At 41.3% G+C, this 21,548-nt stretch overlaps 2 protein-coding genes and 1 pseudogene across 5 annotated transcripts; 1 reads left to right on the forward strand and 2 right to left on the reverse strand.

Moving 5' to 3' along the window:
- Window positions 1-1,219: 1,219 nt before the first annotated feature.
- On the forward strand, window positions 1,220-8,497 carry LOC105930312 (mitochondrial ubiquitin ligase activator of nfkb 1-A). Of its 4 annotated transcripts, XM_036138001.1 has the most exons (7): window positions 1,220-1,394; window positions 2,962-3,061; window positions 5,273-5,420; window positions 5,621-5,746; window positions 5,842-5,929; window positions 6,022-6,142; window positions 7,403-8,497. In XM_036138001.1, the coding sequence occupies exons 4-7, from the start codon at window positions 5,630-5,632 to the stop codon at window positions 7,893-7,895; spliced, it is 819 nt and encodes a 272-aa protein (XP_035993894.1). In that variant the 5' UTR covers window positions 1,220-1,394; window positions 2,962-3,061; window positions 5,273-5,420; window positions 5,621-5,629; the 3' UTR covers window positions 7,896-8,497. The 4 variants fall into 4 exon arrangements, with proteins under 4 accessions (XP_035993894.1, XP_021175081.2, XP_012723912.2 ...); XM_021319406.2 differs by lacking the exon at window positions 1,220-1,394 and having other exon boundaries at window positions 2,955-3,061; XM_012868458.3 differs by lacking the exons at window positions 1,220-1,394; window positions 2,962-3,061 and having other exon boundaries at window positions 5,409-5,450.
- Window positions 8,498-8,929: 432 nt separating this feature from the next.
- Window positions 8,930-15,344, reverse strand: LOC118556429 (translation initiation factor eIF-2B subunit epsilon-like). Its single transcript, XM_036138000.1, has 16 exons — window positions 15,124-15,344; window positions 14,778-14,902; window positions 14,507-14,692; window positions 14,241-14,418; window positions 13,544-13,624; window positions 13,384-13,461; window positions 12,988-13,300; window positions 12,752-12,897; window positions 11,707-11,851; window positions 11,516-11,617; window positions 11,304-11,405; window positions 11,057-11,147; window positions 10,856-10,982; window positions 10,648-10,773; window positions 10,439-10,549; window positions 8,930-9,216 (listed from the first exon to the last, which is right to left on the reverse strand). Exons 1-16 carry the CDS (start codon window positions 15,280-15,282, stop codon window positions 9,154-9,156), a joined length of 2,133 nt encoding a protein of 710 aa, XP_035993893.1. The 5' UTR covers window positions 15,283-15,344; the 3' UTR covers window positions 8,930-9,153.
- A 1,222-nt stretch (window positions 15,345-16,566) lies between these two features.
- On the reverse strand, window positions 16,567-20,665 carry LOC118563415 (annotated as a pseudogene).
- Between the last annotated feature and the right edge of the window lie 883 nt (window positions 20,666-21,548).

Consider the following 21,548-nt stretch of genomic DNA (forward strand, 5'->3'; position numbering starts at 1 on the left):
TAAGCCTCTGCATTCCTCCATAGATTCCTCACAGCTGTTTTCCAGTCAGGTAACTTGCTAGCTTGTTTGTGACCATCAGGTTTTTTTTTTATCTGTTTGACGCAGCCTTGCACCAGCAAAGTTGCGTCTTCCTTACTCAAAAGCCTTTCAACAATAGGCAAACTGACATCATTAATTCGAATGCCATTCAGCGAGCTGTCAAGGACAGACGTACTGAGGAGGGAGGAACACCTGAATCACAATGAGGTGTGATGAAGTGACAAAGGAGGCTTTGCAAGAAACAGAATGGCTGAATGGCATTCAGTCTCGTTCTTCATCTTCCCTCCAAAGCATAAAAACCAGCCGAGTCAGAGATATCCCTGAAGATTTGTTTCTACATCCGTGGAGCCGACAACCAGAAACTGAATCTGTTTCAAAGAGGGAATTTAAATTTTTAGTCCCAGCGATTCTTTTCTGTCACGGTACAGATGAGGAATCATTGTGCGTACAGATGAGACGGAAAGGCGCAGATAGACATGCAGTCATGTAGAAAAATTAGCAGACCCCATTAAAGCCTGTATAGTTTCTAAACAAATGTCACAGAAAACCCCTTTCATGCTCAGAACGCCGGGGTTCAGAAGTTTGAAGGAGGTTGCCTCTTTAAATCACAGGCATTTAGTTTGGCGTCCTCCTGACTGTTGAAGCGAGGCTGAACATCATAGTGAGACTGAAAGAGCTGCAGCTGCTTGTGACGCGGGGAGAGGATTTTGGAAGAGATCTTCAATTGCGAAATTGCAGCGTTCCAAGAAAACACCATCCGATAAGCATGGGAGCGGGAGAGTTATGGTGTGGGAACGCTGTACTGCGGCAGGATCTGACCCACCATAGAGTAATCTACCATGAAGTCTACCGCGTAGGAAAATTTAGGACCATCTGCAAAGATGTCGAAGCTGAAGGAGAACTGGACCCTGCTACGTGACAAAGCCCACACCATGTTCTCGGGTAGATGTCAACAAGAGGGACCTCGCTCAAGTTATTCCAGCTGAAGAGGGTAACACTGATCAGCAGGTGGTTGAGGGTCCCAATGTTATACCTTGTTAGAACGGCCATTCTGTTTATATCTTCTGCTTAACGACTGCAGTTAAATCACTTTCTATGACTTGGGTATTTCTTTGGGTGCCTCTCCTCGTGCTTGTGTAAAAACAGGTGCGTAGATGATATTTGCCAAGAGAGACGCAGACTTCTGTTCAGCACACAAAGAGAAGCAGAGAAAAGGGAAGCTGCCCGGGTCTGACACTTCACCCTGTGATTAACGACGGCCGTGCACTGGTCACCACTAATCTGCCTGAGTGAAAAGCAATCAGAGGATTAGCTGCTTCAGAGTTGAGACCATCTGTGTCCTGGACATCTCTAAGGTAAACTTGAAACTGTCAAAAACATTCGGCGTGACGTCAGTCACTGCTAAAAGCGCTCACTGAGTCAAGATGTTTTCTGGTATTTAAAGCCGATCCACTTGATTTGATGCAGGATTTATTATATGCATGGCGATGTGAGGCCAGGGCCTTAAATTGAATGTATCTAACTTGTTCTTTAGGGTGTATTGCAAAATAAACGGACGAGCATCTTCTTCAAACTGAAACATTATTGATCTTTATTCTAGATAAAAATTCACTCATTGTATTTATACATTTATGATTAATTATGAGCTGTCAATGATGTCAAAATGCAGTTTGGGAATGGTCTGATAAAACAACAAGTGGTTTTAATGAGTTTTAAATACAAAATCTAACTATGAACATCCCTTTCGGTAACATTAGTGGAGTCCATTTAAATTTTTTGTCTAGTTTTGTTTTTTGGTGAAGTCAACTATTTCCAAACACTCAAGGTTAGCTTGCCTGACCTATTCTAGAACCTCTTTGTTTGTGATATTTGGAACCATCGTCCTGTTGGAACACCAACCCGTTTAAGCCATCTGACCCAAACTGTCCCCAACAGGTGAGAGCAGTTTGGTTAGACTGATCAGGAACAGCCCAGGAACCACCACTGGCACAACCAAAAAGCTTCTGGAACACTGGTGTCACGGTCCACAGTGGAGTAAGTTTATCTGTACTTTGCATTAATTGGTCCCGCCCTCAAAAGAAGCCCCTCCTTCAAAACAGCACCTTCAAACTAGCCTGAAATGTGCAGCTCCTCACACAGACAGGTCACAAGGCTTCTGCAAAAAAAAAAAAAAAAAAAAAAAAAAAACTTTTAGGTTGACTAAATCAAAGGTGTATTCGGTGTACAAAGGAGTCAGCGCACAGCTTCCATGTTTAAGAATGCTATACTAATTTTCAGGCATTGTGGTGGCAGCATTACGCTGTGGGTTTGTTGTGCTGCAAGTGGTTCCTGTGCATTTGAGAAATACCATTTTACAATATTAAGATGAACAAATTGTAAGATGTACTGTATACACACATAACCATCCATCCATCCATTTTCTGACAGGTCTATCCCTGTTGGGGTCGTGAGGGTTGCTGGTTCCTATCTCCAGCATTCAATGGGCGAGAGGCGGTGTTCACCCTGGACAGATCACCAGTCTATTGCAGTGCAACAAATATCCCTGTTTTAAATACAAAGTGAGGACCATGCATTGACTTCCACTCATTTTCAAACCTTTCTATGACCTAACCCTGACCCTAACCCTAAAGCTAACTTTACCAGTATATAGCTGACCCTAACCTAAACCCAATTGACACCTTAGTCCTAAAGTGCCCCCTTGCTAAATCACAAATTAATTTTGAATAGTCAGATTTTTTTTGGTTCATTGATTGCTGCCAGATATATTGAGTCAAGGATTGAATTTATTGAGAACTTGTCTGACAACTTGAGGTAGACTAAAATATAAAAAAGCAACACATAGTGATATCGGAACAAAAGAGATTCATTGATATCTATCAGGCTGACTATCAGAGGGCCAAAAGCCATTAATTTTGTCCACAGATGGAGAAAAGGTGAAGCAGCTGTGAACTTTCTGAGGAGTGTGTTGATAAAAGAACCAAGAATAACATCTAAAGCACTGCAGGGCTGATCTCAAGCTAAGGTCAGTTGTTACATGAACTTAACCAGGCTGTTCTTGCTAAAATAAACCATGTCATCATCACTAATCATCATTTGAAAACTGCCTTTTGCGTTTACTCATGTTATCTGTGTCTGATGTTAAAATTTGTGTGATTATCTGAAACATTTCAGTATGAAGTAAAAAGCAACAACTAGAGAAATATTAAAGGGGAGAAATACTTTTTCACAGCTCTGTTATTGCATTTAGTTTCCTTTAATGTACTACGACTGTTTGACTGGTAGTTAAATTCCTATTTGTATCTGGAGATATAAAGTATGTTGAATCTTTTTTTATGAAAATATCCTATTAAATGACAATTCAGCAAAAGTCAAGGTGTGATTGCTGACCTGGTTCATGCTTCTATCTTCAATAGGTCTAAATGAGCTGGACAAAATATATCAATTTCTCTTCATTTTGGGATGCAATTGTCTTTGAAAATCCGTTTGATGAGCTTCTAAGTGCTCAAACCAGTGGCGAGGGAAGCTGCAGCATTCTCTCTCAATCAGACTGAAAATTCACTCCAAGATTGTCTAGAAAGCCTGCTATTGATGAAGAATCTGTCGCTCCTAATTATACGCTGCTGCAGCTGGGAACAATTCAAAGCTTTTCAGCCCACATTTGTGTCACTTTTCTTTTCTTTTTTTTTGTCCACCAAGAACAATCTGAACATGCGGGTGAATCTAGTCATTTTTGTTTTTTATCCAAAAAGAAAATCAAAAATATTCTTCCATTTTGTATCGAAGCAAATGGCCCAGATTGTCCCATCTCTATCTTGTATTATTTTGAAAAGCTTGAATTGGAATATGAGCAAAGCTGTTTTATAAAAAAATAAAAAATAAAAAAAACCACATACTTTGAAAACACTACAATGTCTGTCAGAGAAGTTGTTGGAAACGCCAAGTAGATACAGTGACCATTGTGTGTGTTTGTATATAAATTTATATATATATATATATATATATATATATATATATATATATATATATATATATATATATATATATATATATATATGCCATGTCTGTTCACACCTTGCATAAATGGATTTGCATATATTGACTCACCAACCCATGGAAATGGACTGTGAGTTATTGTCGCCATAAATGCATTACGACACCGTCTGAAAACCATTCCAGTCATGAATGCGTCATTCAGACTGGCAGCCTTACTCAGTACCACACCACTACAAGTAATTAAAAAAAAAAAAACACATGTGACACTAACAAGGAAGAATGGTTGTCCTGTCAGAGTGTTGAGCAGAAGGCAGGAACCTATCTTCAGTGAGTTTACATAAAATAAAATAATGATAAACAACTCTTTGAGAGATTTTTAATTTATCACTCACAAATAATGCCAGATGTTAGCCAGTAACTCTGATACATTGTTTTGTGTTGTGAATTTTTGTTTTGTTTTTCTTGCTATGTTGAATAATATTCCGCTTCTTGACGTTGTTTTTACATTCTTATAAGATCTACAATCCTATTCAATAAATTAGAATAGGCTCATTTGTCAGCTTGAAAGTATCTTTCATGAACAACCTTTAAACGGCTATTAATCATTTTTAAAAGCCACATTTATGTATTTAAATGCTTTTTGATGTCATATTTTAATCTTAAATGTCATGTTTTATTAGCTGGTAAGAGAAAAATCATCATAATTAACATAAAGGATTGAAAACATCCATTGTTGTGCAATTAATCTATGTAATGTGTTTCACTTGGTGATCTGAGTCACCAAAAAGAATACACTTTTTAATAATAAATATAATTTAATCCAATTTATTTAATATTACTGTATATTATTAAATTCTAGCTACAACACTGTCTGATAATCTTAAAAGAAGACCCTTTGCAGTAGGCCTGATAGTTCTGAAGGGCTTGTGTGATGAAAGCAGACCTGATAAACAGGTTGAACCCAAGAGCATTTTGGCTTATAAATGTATGTAGAAAATGGTAGTGAGCTCTCATTGTTCTTGAGTGAGACTCCAGCCTTCCGTATTAGTAACATCTCACTTTTTATCATTTTAATACATGCAAAGCCGAAAGTTCCAGTCAAGCGTTGTCCACCCTGTAAGTTGAGTGAAATAACAATTTTATTAGTTTTGAACACTGATTTTAGACATTGGAGGGTCTGGTCCTGCCAGATATCTTGTATTTATTTTATTCATCATAATTATTATTATCCTTTAAGCAGGATCAAGCTGAAGGAAAACTCACCAATGTCAAACTTCCACTACGTGTCGCTGCTGCCACCTGCTGGACAAGAGGCGTAAAGTGCAGCTGTAATTCTATTGGCTGAATATATGTGACGCCATGAAAAACAAGGAAATGAAACTAACCAGGTCAGTTTTTGTTTTTTGCGACTGTAGCAGGTTTGTGTGACCCATTTACCCTTTGGCTTTATTAGTTAAAGGTGTATTTAATTTTACTTGTTTGTAACTACGATATAAATATAGTGGGTTACTTATAAAACCGTAATTGCTGTAACACCGCCGCCCTCTGCCTCGCCGTGCGGTTTGTTATAAACTGTTTCACTTTGCAGGTTTCAGGTATGGGTGACTCTTCTCTAAACCCAGTTGTTTGGCTCGGTGTGGGCTCCAGCTTTGCCTTCTCCGGTTTGTTTTATCATCTCTATCGGGAAAAGAAGAAGGAGTTAATAAAGCTCAAGGCAAGCTAAGCTCCGTTGTGGATCTCGACGATAGTCCTGGTTTGTTTCACAATGATTAAAGTTTCTTTTTTTTTTTCCTTTTTGCCATGTTTTAGGAAATCCCAATTTTCCAACCTGATGAACATTTACTCAAAGTGCTGAACGCCTCCCCGCACAAGCGACTCCAGTATGTTGCTGTTGAAGGTAGAAACCTGTTCGGACAATTATCTAAGTATGTTTTTTTATATCATGGAGGTTTGTCCAAGGCTTTCAGTTTTGGCTTTGTCTGCGTGAAGGTGTTGTTCACGCTGATGGGGAGCCCCTGACAAGCAAGTTCGTCCCTCGGTGCCAGGGTGTGATCCAGAAGGTTGTTCAGCTGGAGCGCTGGAAATGCTGGAACAATATCACCAGGACCTGGTAAATCTATCTGGAGAACACACACACACACACACACACACACACACACACACACACACACACACACACACACAAAGCGTCTTGCAAAGGCTTTCCTACACCTTGAAATGTTTAACTTTTTGTTCCAACTACAAATTGCAATGCATTTTAAAGGCAGAAAGGAGTATATACGTGTGTAGTGAGAAGAATTTTTTTTTTATTTTTATTTTTTTACAAATATCTAAAAATTGTATTGACTCAGTTTACAGAAAGACATTAAAACGGCTTTGCCCTTTGAGAGATCCAAGCTCTCCATTCTTCTTTACAAAATAGCTCAAAGTCGGGGAGATTAGACGGAGCATATCTGTGAACATCAATTTTAAAGTGTTGCCACAGATTGTGAATTTGCTCGGGGTTATTCCGCCACATGAATGCGCTTTGATCCGAGTCACTCCACTGTAGCTGAGCGTTTAGGGTCGTCCTGCTGGAAGAGGAAACCTCTGTCGGGTCTTCCTGCAACTCTGAACGGCTTCCCTGTTTCTGCAGAGGTGACACCATGATGCTGCCACCGCCATGTCTCATTGGTTGCAACGTACTTACCTATGTTTTTTTTTTTTCCTCCCGCACTGCCTTTTCCACGTAGGTTAAAATGTGAACTAGCCTGACCCAAACTGTGCTGCTCTTCTTGCCACTCTTTCATAAAGGTCAGATTTGCAGCATGTACAGCTAACGGGCTCAATAGGTTGTCCCACCTGAGCGTTGCATCTTGGCTGCTCCTCTGATTAATGCTCTCCTTGCCAGCACTGTTTGGTTTAGTTGAAATGCCAGATTTGCAACAGTGCTATATGCTTTGTATTTTTTTTTTAAAGCATAGTATTCTCTTTATAAATAAAATAAATCTCCTTTAAACTTATCCAAAACTATCTGACCCAAGTTCCTTGGTCTTCAAGGAGCTCTTTGTTCACTAATGCTCTAACAAACCTCTATGGCATTCACAGAATACCCAAATTAATGTCGACATTAAAACAACACAGATAAGGACTTGGGTGTCTGCTGACGTTGCTTTAAAAATCGCTTCAGTGAACTCTAGGTTAGAACGTATCGCTATTTGTAACCTGCACAACCGTTTCTGGGGCATTTCAGTGATTGAAATGCTTTTTTCCTTCCACTTCACCATTATTCACTACATTGTGTTGCTCACATCCAATGCCATTAATTTGCATTGTGGATTCTAGTCAAGTTGTACACTTCTGTAAATATCAGTCTTATCCCTGACTTCAGGAACTCCCGGACAACCAACCAGAAAGAGTCCAGCCACACCGTCCCCTTCAGCTTAGTCCAGCCTGGTTCATACATCTCCCAAGTCTACGTGAAGGTGCAGGACCCCCTGGAGGCCTCCGGTGGCTACATGGAGGTGGTCCACTCCAAAGCCAGACGCGCTCAGGAGAGCCTGGTGGACGTGGTGGTGCAGGGCCTGAGAGGTGAAAAACCCATGGCCATGGAGGAGAGCGAAGAGATGCTGCGCGTGGGGAGCAGCCTGACCGGGTTCGGGGAGGTGGTGCTGGAGGGGGGCCAGGTGATCAGGCTACAGGCCCCGCAGGACGGACGCAGCTACGTGTTGGTGCCCAGCGACTACAGGAGCTTCATGGACAGACACGAGGCTTCGGCCACCATGTGGAAGGCGCTGACAGCTGTGACGGGACTCACCGGGGCTTCCCTGTTGGCCTGCGTCGTGTCCAGTTTCCTGGGCAAACGGGACGACAGATCCAGATAGGCCCGAACCTTTTGTAGCTGGACTCGTTCATGTGTGATCCAGTGCCTTAAGTGTGCCGTGGGTTGCTTTGAAACACATGTTCCAGGCTCGAAACATAAAAAGATGAAGACGTTTTTGAGAAGAAAACCATGACCATACAAAAAAAATAATAATCATGCATACTATGTTTTCCCAATAACCCTGGTATCTGAAGGCTCTTACTTTTAAAGGTTTGCACTAATGGACCAATTCAAAGCTTTGGACCCGTTTTATTTGAGTTCACTTCTTGTTGAACAGTTACTGCTAGATATACCGTATGTTTAGTGACTACTGAGTGATCTAACGTGAAGACAATGTGAAGCAACACAAGCCTTTTGTGCATTTGTAGCTGCTGTTTATTAAAAGGGAACAAGTTAATTTAACAAACATGCAGTTTTATTTTATTTTTAAATCGGTGCTGGTTAAAAAAATTAATAAAAAAATTGTCTTTGCCAGTTTTCACTTTTCCAAGTATGAATTTGTCATGCCACTGTCTAAAATCATTCCTGATTCAAATGTAATTATTTTACAAGTGGGTGTAAGAAAATAGTTACATGATCTTAATAAATCTTCTACCTCCCGGATTGTTTTTTTTAACTAACTTTTTAACTTTTTAAATAAACAGCATTTATTTGGGATTTTATGAGGCCCAGAACTGGAACAAATATTTGTGCTTGTTTTTTTTTTTTTGGCACTCAATGGGCTTCATGAGGGGACTGCATGCAATGCTGAATATATGTTTAGGAAAATAAACTGTCAAAATATGGAAAAGAGGAAACTCCTTTTTACCATAACATGGGACGCTTTAATTTATTCAGTACTTTTTTTAAGTTAGGTTGAAGTTACACAAGTGAAGTCTGTTCTAAGCTCATTGTGTAACACCACTAGCAGCAAACAGATTTTCATTGTTTACAAATGGCGGGACCGCAAACTTGTTTTCCAAGCATGTCACAGTTTGTTTTAGTTGCTCTTTGAATTCAGGTCAACTCAATGTGTAAAAAGTATGGAGACTTTTATAAGGATGACAGGTTGTCCTTTATTCTGACAAGCATTCAGAGCACACGGGTTCAGCTCAGTGATGAAAATGGATGTTTGCTTCACCTGCACAGAGCAGATTCTGCTGGTCAGTGAGGCTGCTGCATGGGGGCAAAAATTGTCAACCCAATTCCCTTCAGTCACACAGCAGCTTATGCTAAAAAAAAAAAAGTTTATAAGTTAAACTGTCAGTAAGTGTTCCTTGTTATTCTCCGTCCTCTTCTGAAGACTCCTCAGCTTCTTCCAACCATTGGATGAACTTCTGAAGCTGAAAAGGACAGCAGAAAAAAGGCAAGTCAGGGCTGGTGAATGGAGTAGCCTGGTCTGAGCAACGTCTGTGGATTTGAGGAATAATCAGACTATAGTCATAATAAAAAATTAACTCCATTTTAGAATGTAAAACGTTTTGGGGCAGCAGTGTTGAACATCGCTTCTTCTGCTTGGAGTAACTTCATTACACCAATCATTTTATTTACTAGCTGCAAAAACACAGGACCTGATTTATTAAATATTGTTCAACAAATAGTTATGGAATATATCCTGAAGCTACGTAGAGGATTACTCCTCAAAAACACCTCAAATGACGACATCAAACGTGATTAAATTAGAAACACCCAAAGTTCCCAGTTCCTTTCAAACGTGTGCAGTTTCTTCCATCCCTTTAATTAAACCACAAGCAGAACAACAATCTTAAACACAAGTTATATCCTGGTATTAGAAATGTGAGGCACAGACATTATCTGGATATTAGGGGTGGGCGATAGGGACTTAAAATTTTATCACAATATATTGTGAAACCATTCTGATAACGATAAAAATAAGGATAAAAAACTATTTACTGCTTCTGTGTCACTGTCCTTAAAAGACTTTAGCATCTAGTTTAACATAATGTTTCATCAGGACACTAGTTACGTAAAGAAGATTGATTTTTTTACACCAAACTGCACAAAGTAACTGCATTTAATTAGATTTTTTTATTCATTTACTGATGTTTATTGATTATCTCAAGAAACCAACAGTGAAGAAAATAGTAAAAGTGACAATCCTGACGATGCCGGCAGTTTTGGGGGGTTTCTGACACCACTACTTGGAATTTATTGTTGTCAAGATAAACTGTCTCTGCATACAGTCGGAGCCTCCCAAACACTAACATCGCCCTAACAATACAGTGTAGCCATTTGCCAAAAGGCTTCGTCATTACACCAGCAGCAATAATCGCGCTCCTGAACAGTACACAACAATGGTTCTTCTGCTCGTCCCATTTTTTCTGCTAATGGAACGCACTGAGACCAAAAGCTTTTAGGGTAAAATTCGATTTTACTGTTAATATTATAGGATAACTGATTGTGACCAATATCAGCTTATTAGCCTCCCCGTGTTGCTAATCCCTTTCCCTTTTTTAAACTCTGGTGTAAATACTGTGCAGTCCTGGTGCTTTTACTCAAACGTATCATTCTGTAAGAACCTCACAGCCGACCATTTCCACTCACCCCCTGGTTCTTGCGCAGCCGTCTGCTTTTATCCGTTGTTGCTCCCTGGGAGAACCAGCGCAGTATCATCTCCTCCTCCAGGATCTCCAGCTCGTACATGTTCATTAGGACCTAGGATACAAACAGCTCAATGCGTGCAGCCTGGAGGGCCTTAAAAAATGACTCCCTCTCCCAAACGTCACGTGTTTAACAATCCCACAGATCCTGACCTTGACCATAGCCGGCCAGTGGCTCTCCTGCTCTAGAAAATGTTCCTCAAAGGCAGCTAGACAGTCTAGGTGGTCCTGTGCTCTCTTCACGTAGTTCTTGAAGACCGGCGCCCATTTCTTCAACAGCTAAAAGCAGAACAAAAGGCAAAATGAGGAACCTACAATGGAAAACCGATGCGGTGTCGATATTAAAATGTCTGATGTTTACCGGGAGAAGCAGAGCGACGTATTGTGAAGGAGTGAGGTTGAGGTGAGGCTGCTGCTGGAGAGGGTACTCCAGGACCACGCTGGTTAAAATCTGCATCACCTCCTTCAGACTGATGTTGTAGGCGTACCTGGGAGAAAGACACGGGGCAAAGTTACACAGCGCTCAGGCCCAAAGGGGAGCAGGTCCACAGGTTTGGCTCACTTCAGAGAGTTGATCTCCAGCACCAGGTTATCGCAGCCGATGTTCTCCTCCAAACCCCTCTGCAGAGTCCCCAACACCTCCTGCTGGAAGACTGCAACGCCGCAAACCACAATGCATCGTCTCAAACATCTCGCATTTGCTTATTTCCCAACCAATGAAAACGATGTGCTGATTACTGGTTCATTTGTCTGTCATTTGTCTGTTTGGAGAGAAGGGGGCAGCCACGCCGCTGCTCGCTCGCTCTCACCTTTAACGTCATCCATCTCAGGGGAGGGAATCATGAGGTCGTCGGGGCCGTCAGGTTCGCTGTTCTCGCTGTCGCTCTCGGGATCGGGATTCAGCACCAAACCTGGTCAACGTCAAGCGAAACACGATGAGAAAGAACGCCCTGGGACACGCCGCAATAAATCACAACTTTCCCCGGCTGTAAGGAGGAGAGGATGAGAGCTGCTCTCCTACCCCAGAGACACTGAGACAGCTCCTCTTCGTCCGTGTTATCCAGGACACTGGCCTTCCAGAGGTAACCTTTGCCTTCTGCTCCGACCTCCGCGGGGTTAAAAACTGGCAAGATAAATGAAAAACGTCATTTGTGCCGCTTCATGGAAAACAGTTTGACAACGCATGGATGTTATGGGGAGATAAATGCGCACCTTTCTGTTTGGTTTTATCCACACTTTGCCCGACCTCAGCATCATCACTGAGGAACTCGTCAGCATCCTCCTCTTCTTCCTCGTCTGGATGGTGCATGGACACGACGGTCCCTTCTGGCAGAGACACGTTTGGTCCTATCACCACCTGGAAAACGGTCCACGGCAGTGATCGCACACGTGTTCATTCACTAGTTATCTCCACTACGTGCAGCAGATTTTATCACAGATGCTCCCATCAGACTTTTGAGGCTTTCTCCGACCTCCAGTTTAAACAGAAGTAATAATATATATATATATATATATATATATATATATATATATATATATATATATATATATATATATATATATATATATATATATATATATATATATTTATATTATCAGAATTAAAGGCGGACAGTTTTGAAAAACTACTAAAAATGCGACATATTAAGAAAATATGTCAATCTAAGGCATTCTGCACATGCAGAGGTTTCGGTTTTTAAGGATATTGATGTTTTAATTGTCTATGGTCTTGATCAAAAGTCAAACCTGAAAAGCTTGTTATTTTAATTGGTCTTACAGCAAAAACCAGACTGGTTAGTATTTGCTCAAAGAGCCACCCATTATGTGTAAAGCCATTTATCAACCACCATTACTAGAAACTAGTGTTGCGCCAATGCCATTTTTTGGCCCCGATACCGATACCATTACTTTGAAATTTATGTGTGTGTATATATGAAGAACAGCATACTACTTGGATGTAAAATAATTGCTAGCATGGCTTTGTCAAGCTGCTACCTTATTAAAGCAGGAAAAAAAGACTAATACAAAGTGAATCCAGTAGAACTAGCGAGTGTCGGGAGAGAGAAGGCTGCGTTCAAGTGACATACAAACATCAAAATGGTATCTGTGACTTATTTGTTGGTACTCGCCGATACCGATACCACCATTTTAGTGCGGTATCGGGGCCCCGGCTGATACTGGTATCGGTATCGGTGCAACAGTACTAGAAACACTACATTTATACGATCAGAGACACGCTCTAATACAAACAGCTTACATTATATGCCAGGACGCACTGCTTATTAAGGGTCACGCCCTCCTTGACCTCGGCCTTGTCGCAGACCACAGACTGCCGGATCTCCACCTTACTGGCGATGTGAACGTCATTCCAGATGTAGGCGTGGTCCAGGATTACATTGTCACCTGTGACAGAAAAAAAACACAGTTCCTGCAGCCTGTGCACCCCTCCCCCATCATACACAAGTCAGAATCTGTGCTTCACTGTGAGCTCACCTATGGTGCAGTTGTCACCGATGACGCTGTTAGAGATGCAGCAGTTGGCACCTATGCTGGTGTCACAGCCTATGAGAACGTTTTCCACCATCTGGCTGCCGTGGCCCAGGCTGACCCCGGATCCCCGGTAGACGTTGTGGCGGGAGTAGGTGCAGCTGCGTCCCTCCTGGTCCGTGAAGTTGGACTCCGGCGTGAGGGGGTAGAACCATCGACGCACAAAGTCCGACGACACGGAATCGTACATGAGCAAGTTGGACACGCGGACACCGTAGCCATCCCTGGTGACGTGCATGTGGATCTGATTGCCGAGTATCTAACCAGAAGACAGAGAGTTAGAGCCACAGTACGACGGGGCACAGGCGGAATGACAGAAAGCAAAGATGCAGCTTGCAGCACCTCTTCGTTGACCAGTATGCCTCGGACAAAATCATCCCTGGTTTGGTAATCGAAATTATCTGTGAAAAGTTCAGCAACCTGAGAGAGAAGAAGAAAAGTGCACACGTGACTGCAGCTAGTCACAAAGAGCACAGTGATGTCTGTCCGAATTAAAACTGACCTGCGGAGAGCAGATGCTGATGTGGGAGTCCAGGAGGTCATGTCTGATTTCAAACTCGTCACTCCCACTGTGGAAAATGTTCTTAAAAACATAAACAGGAGCAGCTGGCATCAGTTTCCCCAAAATCCACAGGGCATTACAAAAGAATTCATTTTCCTTTACCATGTTGATGATTTGTCATCAAAAAAAAAAAAAAGATCTGTGCATTTTATCTGGGTTCTTATGTGACAGACCAGCACTGAACTGACAAAATGGTAAAACGGAGGAAAGACGATGCAAGGTTTGTGGAGGTTTGTCTGCTTGAGCTTGAGCATGTTTTGCAAATGGGAACAGACAAACATTTCAGATTAACAAAGACAGTAAAGATATACCTCAAAGGATTTGCCTCTATATTAGTAATGAAGGGTGGTTTAATAAAGAAGGCCTTTGGCAGGTTTAAATACAAATCACTACACGTCAGATTTTTGTTTGCAAAGAAATACTGAAAACCATTTGTCACTTTCCTTCAACTTAATATATATATATATGCAATATATTTTTTTGATCTTTGACCTCAATAAAATACTTATAGATAGATAGATAGATAGATAGATAGATAGATAGATAGATAGATAGATAGATAGATAGATATGGGAGGAAGAATATGCCTATTTCTCCACAGTGATCTTTTCTAAATAGCCGTAAAATAGCCCTTTACCATTGGAAAGTGTAGCCTCTTCCGCCCCTGTGTCTTCTGATAGTGTAAAATCTGCTGGCTCTTGCTGTCCATCGCCAGGACAACGTCATCTTCCTCGCAGCGCGACCTGTGACCCGGCGAGGACTCCTTGAAGATCATGGTCATGACCGAGATGTTCTTCTCCATCTTCCGCCGGTGCCTGAGGTGAGCAAACATTTAACCCAGAGCTAGAAACCCCCACGGCTTCCCCTCACCTAGAGATCAGTGCATGTGGGGGGATCTCACACCTGTGCTCCTGCAGGGCCCGGCTGATGTCAATGTTGGACACCACGTCTCCGTAAACCAACACGAAGTCAGACCGCAGCAGGGACTTGGCGTCGACATCCCTGAGCACATCTCCAAGGGAGCGGTACAGCTCCGAGGTGATGATGTGGACGGTGTTTGGCGAGGAGGGTCTGCACCACTTCGACTTCCTGCCGGACAGAGTCAGGTCCATCCCTTCAACTTAGCTGGATTTGCACAGAAGGCAGACCGAAGCAACGAGGGAGCAACACTCACAGCAAGTGGTCCTTGATTTTACTGGCCATCCAGCAGCAGAAGACAAAGGTTTCCTGCACCCCGGTGGAGGTGAGGAACTCCAAGGTGTAGTCGATCATCGCAGCATTGCCCAGCGGCAGCAGAGCCTGGCATCACCGGAAAGAGTAAAAACAAAGTAAGAACAGTCGCTTTCTAGTCAGGAAACACATTTTTATTTTTAGATATTAACATGACATGAAACTAATAAACTGCAAGTCCCCCGTGACAAACATGCAACCAGGAGCTGGTATCAGTGTGACTGCAGCTCTGCCTCCAGCGTGGACGTCACTCTGTTAGCCTCCGTTAGCATTGTTAGCTAGCTGCCTACCCGCGGCTGGTCCTTGGTCACCGGGAAAAACCTCCGGTTAAAGCTGTCAGCGACCAGGACGGCCTGCAGCGGCTGCTCCTCCTCCTCCTGCTCCCCGCTACCTTTCCTGCCAGAAAAGCCGGAGCTCGAGCGGCTCTGTTTCCCCGCTTTACTCGCCATGTTACAGTGCCTGGGAGCCCGACTGTTGTCGTCAGAAACAACTACGGTGGCGGAGAAGGGACAGTACCCACAGACTGAGCTGCTGCTGCTGCTTCTCGTTATTTTTGTGGCGGCTGGCAAATAACTTTAAGGCTCATTACCGCCACCTTCCACGTTGGAGCTAAGAACAGTCGCTACCTGCCAAAATTATTATTTTCAACGTACCTGTGTGAGAGAAAAAAAAAATATATCACCAAAACTATATCCCCCGATGATCTTTGAAGTAATTAATTTCATTTTAATTTACTTTTATTCCTGTGCCGATTTCTAATTCTCAGAGTACACTGTATTTGGAGTAAGTATTTAAATTATTACTGTTAATATATTTAAATAAAAATGATTAGAAATAACTTTCAGAATCCACATATGCATGAAATGCATTCAGGTCCCTCTTAATTTGTAAATCATTGAAAAGTTTATTTCAGCAATATAATTCTGTGCACACATTTCAAGTTTTCATTTCTATTATCTGAAATGATTTGATATATATATATATATATATATATATATATATATATATATATATATATATATACATATATATATATATATATATATATATACATACATACATATATATTCAATATTCAAGATCACTTTAAATCGCTTCTTAAAACTTAATTTTATTTTTTGGCTTTTATTTGAAGCAGTGTTTCACATTCTGTTTTGTTAATTGTTGTTGTGTTTCTTGTAAAGCACTTTGGTGCAGTTTTATACCTGTTTTTAAAGTGCAGCCAACTTGACAAAAATACAAACAGAAAACCAGATACAGTCGCCTTCACACGATCTTGCCCCCCCAATCACACACTCGACCTAGAATCCTCAGTGTCTAAATACCCTTTTTGTTTTATTTTTTATTGAGGTCAGGGGAACAAATCAGGGGCGAGGCCTACGCCTGACTTTACCCAGATAGTGTCTGTGTTGTAATCGAGAGACACCATAGCTAAGAATGCAGACAGGAGGAAGAGTTCTGAAACCATAAAGAAAAGAAATCTTGTCTCTAAAATCCGAGAAAATTAATAAACCCTAAAATCTCTCCATTAGGAGGAAATTCAACACATGTAAAAATGCAGACACAGTTCTTTTGGGTGTTAAAAGCATATTTGGCTTTATTTGCAAGTAAGAAACATCCTTCGAAGAAAAGGACATTAGGCTACTTCCTCAATTAACGCAAGAGGTTGTTCATTCAAGCCTCACAAACATTGCCTTACTTTAAATGAGCATGGCTCTATTTATTTTTGTTGATTCTCAAGTACCCCCCGCTGATTTAAGTTGTCAGAGTTAAATGTATCAGGATCACAACAACAAAGAGAGAAAGCTCTTGTACGTTTACTGATTGGCCTCTTTGAGCAATGTCTTTGCTTTGATTGACAGTTTATTTTGATCAATGTGGCTCTTAAGGTCTAAAAGGTCTAAAAAGAAAAAAAATGAATATGGGTCTACATAAAAGTTATTATTTTAGTCGATAATAGACACTGTTCTTGATCAAGTTTTATATTTACTTTTAAATGACTGACAAAAAATCTTCCGGAACATCTGAACCACATGTTTAACTTTAACAGAGACAAAAACATCTGGCTCCTGCCATCCCTAAGTTTAGGCAAAAGCCTTCATTAACAGCTCTGCAAAAGCCCAACAGTTTTTCACGATGCCCTCGGCCCCCTCATAACGCCAGCTACAATTTTACAAGTGGCGCTCGGCAATCTTCTTGGCGTGCGCCAGCATGGAGTTGCATCGGGAGGTTTTGCTCATCCAAGATGCTGGGATTCTCTCCAGCCCGATCTGAAAATCAAAAACCCCACATCAGAAAAAGTGCAGAGAGAAGGAGCGACCAGAACGTTACATTGACAGATGGTCACACCTGGGCTCCAACGCAGGCTCCAATGAAGGAGGCTCTGCTGCAGGTGCACCCCCCACAGCTGATGGTGTCTCTGATGGCCGTCTCAAACTCTTTGGCTGTCAGGACCCCATGCAACGCCGCCTGGAATGCACCTGGCAAACCTGGAACAGGTAGTACACCCATTACCTGTCTGATCATGTTCAGGTTGCGTTTTAATGAAGATTACTTTTGCTTGCAGTTAGTGCAAGCTGGTTATATGTACCTCATGTGTTGGGAAACACAGTGGGGATCAGCTCCTGCGGAGGCTTCGATAAATACTCCTTCACCTGATGAATGTGCCCTGAAAGCAGAATATAAAAAGGAGAGCTCTTTATCAAAATGGGAGAATATTACCAATCAATAAATGTTAAAATTGCTTTTTAAGCTTCACATTAGGCGGAGGTCTTGATACAAATATTGCACAAACCTTGCACAGATTGAGGAAGCACGATTCCTTGAATCCCATGACTCAGTCTCATGACTTTAAGAGGCAGGCAACAATGCAGCAGATCTCACTTACCAGTCACTGCTTTGTCCAAGTCCTGGGGATGCTTCCTGTTGGGGTCATTGAGCTGATTTAGCACCGCATCCAAAGCTTTGGGATCTGGACCGGTCAGGATGAAATGCTCCAAAAACCTGAGACAAGAATTCAGTTTGGTATCTCACATATGGAGACTGCAAAAGTTTCATAGTGATTTAAATCGCAAGTTTGTGGAGCTCTCCACTAATACTTGCTCTGTCAACAGATTCTCCCACGTGACTCAATAATCACCGATTTCTTGGCTGATTCATTGATTAATGTGCTCTTTGTGAGTTACGTCAATTTAGATGGAGGACGTGTCTTGGTTGGCTTAACTGAACAAGGCTCAATGACTTGTTCACCATCTGGAATATTGTTTTATAACCAAACGCTGCCTAAAACATTTTTAAGTGTTCTTAAACGTTCCTAATCCAGTGTGACTTGGAGAAGCACTGACCTTGCTGCTGCCAGGGTTTCTGCAACACACTATCGTTGTTCTGGGTGACTCGGGATGGCCTGTTCAACTCTTTCCAGCATGTCAGGTTGTCCGGGCGTAAAAGGCCACTACAGGGCCAGCTTGGCTATGCCATCAATCTGACAGTCCGTCTCCAGCCTGCGACAAACAACAAATCAGCTGCTCAGACCCAATGTGCCTGTTGAGGTCAAGTACCAAACAGGGAACGTCCCCTAACCTGTCTCTTCTTTGCCTGCATCAACCGTTCTTTATGAAGCCCTTCAAGCTTGCGTGTCTCCACGGTCCTTCAATGGGCAGCTGAGGTCTTGGTCCTGGAAATAAGGAATCGACGTCACATTGGTGAAGAAGCAGAGGTCACATCATCAGCAAGAGGCCTTCATCCATATTAACTGCACAGATTTCTTACCACTACGGTCTCGGTAGGGATCATTGACAGGAGTGTCGTACTCTGAACCTGGTCCAAAGAACTTCAGTGTGCGCTGTTTCAGATCGTCCACATTTAGACCTGTAAGAAGAAGAGCAGAAGTCACATGCTTGTAATAAAAAAACGTATTTGTCTCAAATAGTTATTGAGCTATAAATGATAATGTTCTCCAAATTCGGTCTGAAAATGGTTTAGTTTGCTTTTAAATCACAGCTTTAAAAAGGTAAACCTGATAGCTATTTATGAGTGAAAAAGGCTAGCCGACCTCCACATTCTGAAAGGGACTCGAGGAGGACATAAGCCTGGTCCCCGTAGCAGCTCTGCTGACCCGTCTCCCTCCGGTAGAATGGATTGGCCGACTCGGAGCGGAACTCGGGGTTTGGATCCTGAGCCAAGATCCCCTTCAGTTTCTGGAGGTCGTACACCCAGTGGAGGGGCTGAGCTACAGAACATGAATCATACATACAATTTTTGTTTGATCTGACAGAGATGCTTGTGAAATTTGACTGATAAATATATATAATCCGCAGCACAAGAAAGAAAAAAATAAATAAAGTAGTAGCTGGACAACAAGCCACCTGGGTAAGTCATTGACAGCTACTAGGAGAAGTAACATTGTACAAGGTATGTAAATACAGGGTTCCTACAGCATAAAGCAAGTTCAATTCAAGACTTTTTAAGACTTTTTAATGCCACTTGAAATAAATGGTTAGGACCAACTTCATAATAAACACAAGATAAAAAAAAACTGCTTGCGACAACTTTACCCAAATGTTTATTTTAACATAAAACCATTACTTTCTGGTCCAGTAGAATGTTTCAAATTTTGAAAAACCTTCCATACAGGGAGAAAGCTAAAAGCACATAAATGGCAGATATATTTTTTTAACAACTATTGAACTGAATTCATGAATTTTGTTTTGTTCCCTAGTAAAATAAACAATAAATCAGTTTTAAAAAACAACAACATAACCAGTGCTAACTCCTTTTTTGCAGCTATGGCATGGTACTGCAGGCATTTCTTCAGTTCCTTCTCCACCTGTTGCAACTTTGCCATTTTGTCTTTATATCGCTTTCTCAGCGTGTTTGATTTGGGTGATAAGGTGTGCCATCACCGTGCCAGCCGTTCTCTCGTCACTTTGTCACCGTGTTCAAAGTCCATGATACCTCTGCTTTAGTACCACCAAACTGAAATAAGACACCCCCTCCTGGAATCTCACTAAACTATTTCTTAAACATTTTAAAGCGTATGAAGACAACACAACAAATGCAATTTCACAATGCAACTTTTACCTGCAGCATCTGCAACAGCTGATCCAACAATGGCACCCATAGCTCTGTTGGCCACAGCTGAAGTCATCTGTCAAGACGAGAAATGCGTACGGTTCATTCTTGCCATGACAATGCAAATTAAACTAAACAATATTTATCTGCTTATCATAACCCAGCAGCGAAATTACCCCCTAACATACAGTTAAGTTCCAAAGAGTCCTATAGTGAGCTAAGTATGTGATTGAGGTGTGTTGAAGGAGAGACATCTAAACGTAGCAGGACTCTGGCCCTCCGGGATGGAGTGTGGCACCCCTGCAGTGATAGTAGGATGGGATTAGCAGGGGTGTCCCACTACAGAGAGCTACCCTCTGTTTACAGATGCATTCCCATCTCAGCAGATGCGTATTCAGAGTTTGAACCTCTGCAGTATTAGACACCACGTGATGACAGGTCACTGACGTTCACTCGTTTGGGTGCAGGTTAACACAAGGTCCTTCTTGCCTCACTATAACACGGTACCCTAGCTTTGACCTGCGAGGGGAAGTGGTTCAATGCGAACAATTACTGTAAACGCAGCGTCTGAATAAATAGCCATTAACATGCATTAATTACACAGTCAAAGTCTGACCTTAGTGACTCCTTTCAGTGCGTGAAAAACGTCTGCGGGTAGTTTCGGCTGTAAACAATCACCGAGACACGTAACTCATGCTATGTAATGGTCCTGTATTTTGTTATGAAAGTTACCCATATTAGCCCCGCCCATACCGGAAGAAGTTCAATTAACCCCGCCCCCGTGCTTCCGTCTTCTTCTTTTCTATTTTTTTGCGTGACTATCCAATAACATAATTAGACACACATTGGATATACTCTATTTTAAAATTCCACAAGTCAATTCTATTAATTACAATCAATTAATAAACTACTACCAAATACCTCAAATTACCAGTTGCTCAAAACGTTTTCATTATATTGAAGCACTATGGACCGCCATTTTTAATTGGTTAATACCTAAAATTCTCTTCCTTAGATTGTTTACTGACAAAGACATAATTTACGGTCTTTTTATGGACGACAGCAGCAGTGACTTTCTATTTATTTATATCATGTTGGGGAAATTCTGCATTCATAAAGCCAAATACCTTAAAATCCAACCAAAGTTGTATGTTTCATAATTATAATTTTTTTGTAATACTGCAAAGCCCTTAGTAGCATACATAACAACAATGCCGTCAAACCCCTTCTTTTAATTGAAGAAAATGGTTTAAAATGAAACCCCAACCCTTGTTTTGCCCTTTTATTTGTGTTGAATTTTGTTTTAGCTTTGATTGCACCCTTTTTGCACTCCATTCTAATCATTTCTCTTGTATTATATTACGCCTTTTTGTTTGTAAATGAGCAATTTTAATTAACATTTTCTTGTAAATTAGCTTTTTTTTATTCATATTTTTTTCTTGGCCGATGCGTGATCACGTGGTTCAATTTGTCGTTCTAACAAGCCATCCAGGTATGTACGTTTTAGAAATTAATAATTTGTAAAAGTTACTCTCTTTAATGAACTGTATTTAAAGAGTGCCAGACATCTGTCAGCTATGTTAACTTAATTTTAAATCGAAGGAAGAACAAAAAAGTTTGAAGACATTAAATGTTTTTGTTGTTC

This window comes from Fundulus heteroclitus, chromosome 6 (assembly GCF_011125445.2).
Source record: "Fundulus heteroclitus isolate FHET01 chromosome 6, MU-UCD_Fhet_4.1, whole genome shotgun sequence".
NCBI classification, from domain to species: domain Eukaryota; kingdom Metazoa; phylum Chordata; class Actinopteri; order Cyprinodontiformes; family Fundulidae; genus Fundulus; species Fundulus heteroclitus.

Coding starts and splice junctions, on each gene's coding strand:
- LOC105930312 (XM_036138001.1), top strand. CDS start 5,630: ATGGGTGACTCTTCTCTAAACCCAGTTGTTTGGCTCGGTGTGGGCTCC. Junction 5,747..5,841: donor AGGAGTTAATAAAGCTCAAG/GCAAGCTAAGCT, acceptor GCCATGTTTTAG/GAAATCCCAATTTTCCAACC. Junction 5,930..6,021: donor CCAGTATGTTGCTGTTGAAG/GTAGAAACCTGT, acceptor GTCTGCGTGAAG/GTGTTGTTCACGCTGATGGG.
- LOC118556429 (XM_036138000.1), bottom strand. CDS start 15,282: ATGGCGAGTAAAGCGGGGAAACAGAGCCGCTCGAGCTCCGGCTTTTCT. Junction 11,406..11,515: donor GCTGTCTCAGTGTCTCTGGG/GTAGGAGAGCAG, acceptor GACGTTGACCAG/GTTTGGTGCTGAATCCCGAT. Junction 10,550..10,647: donor ACTGGCCGGCTATGGTCAAG/GTCAGGATCTGT, acceptor TTTGTATCCTAG/GTCCTAATGAACATGTACGA.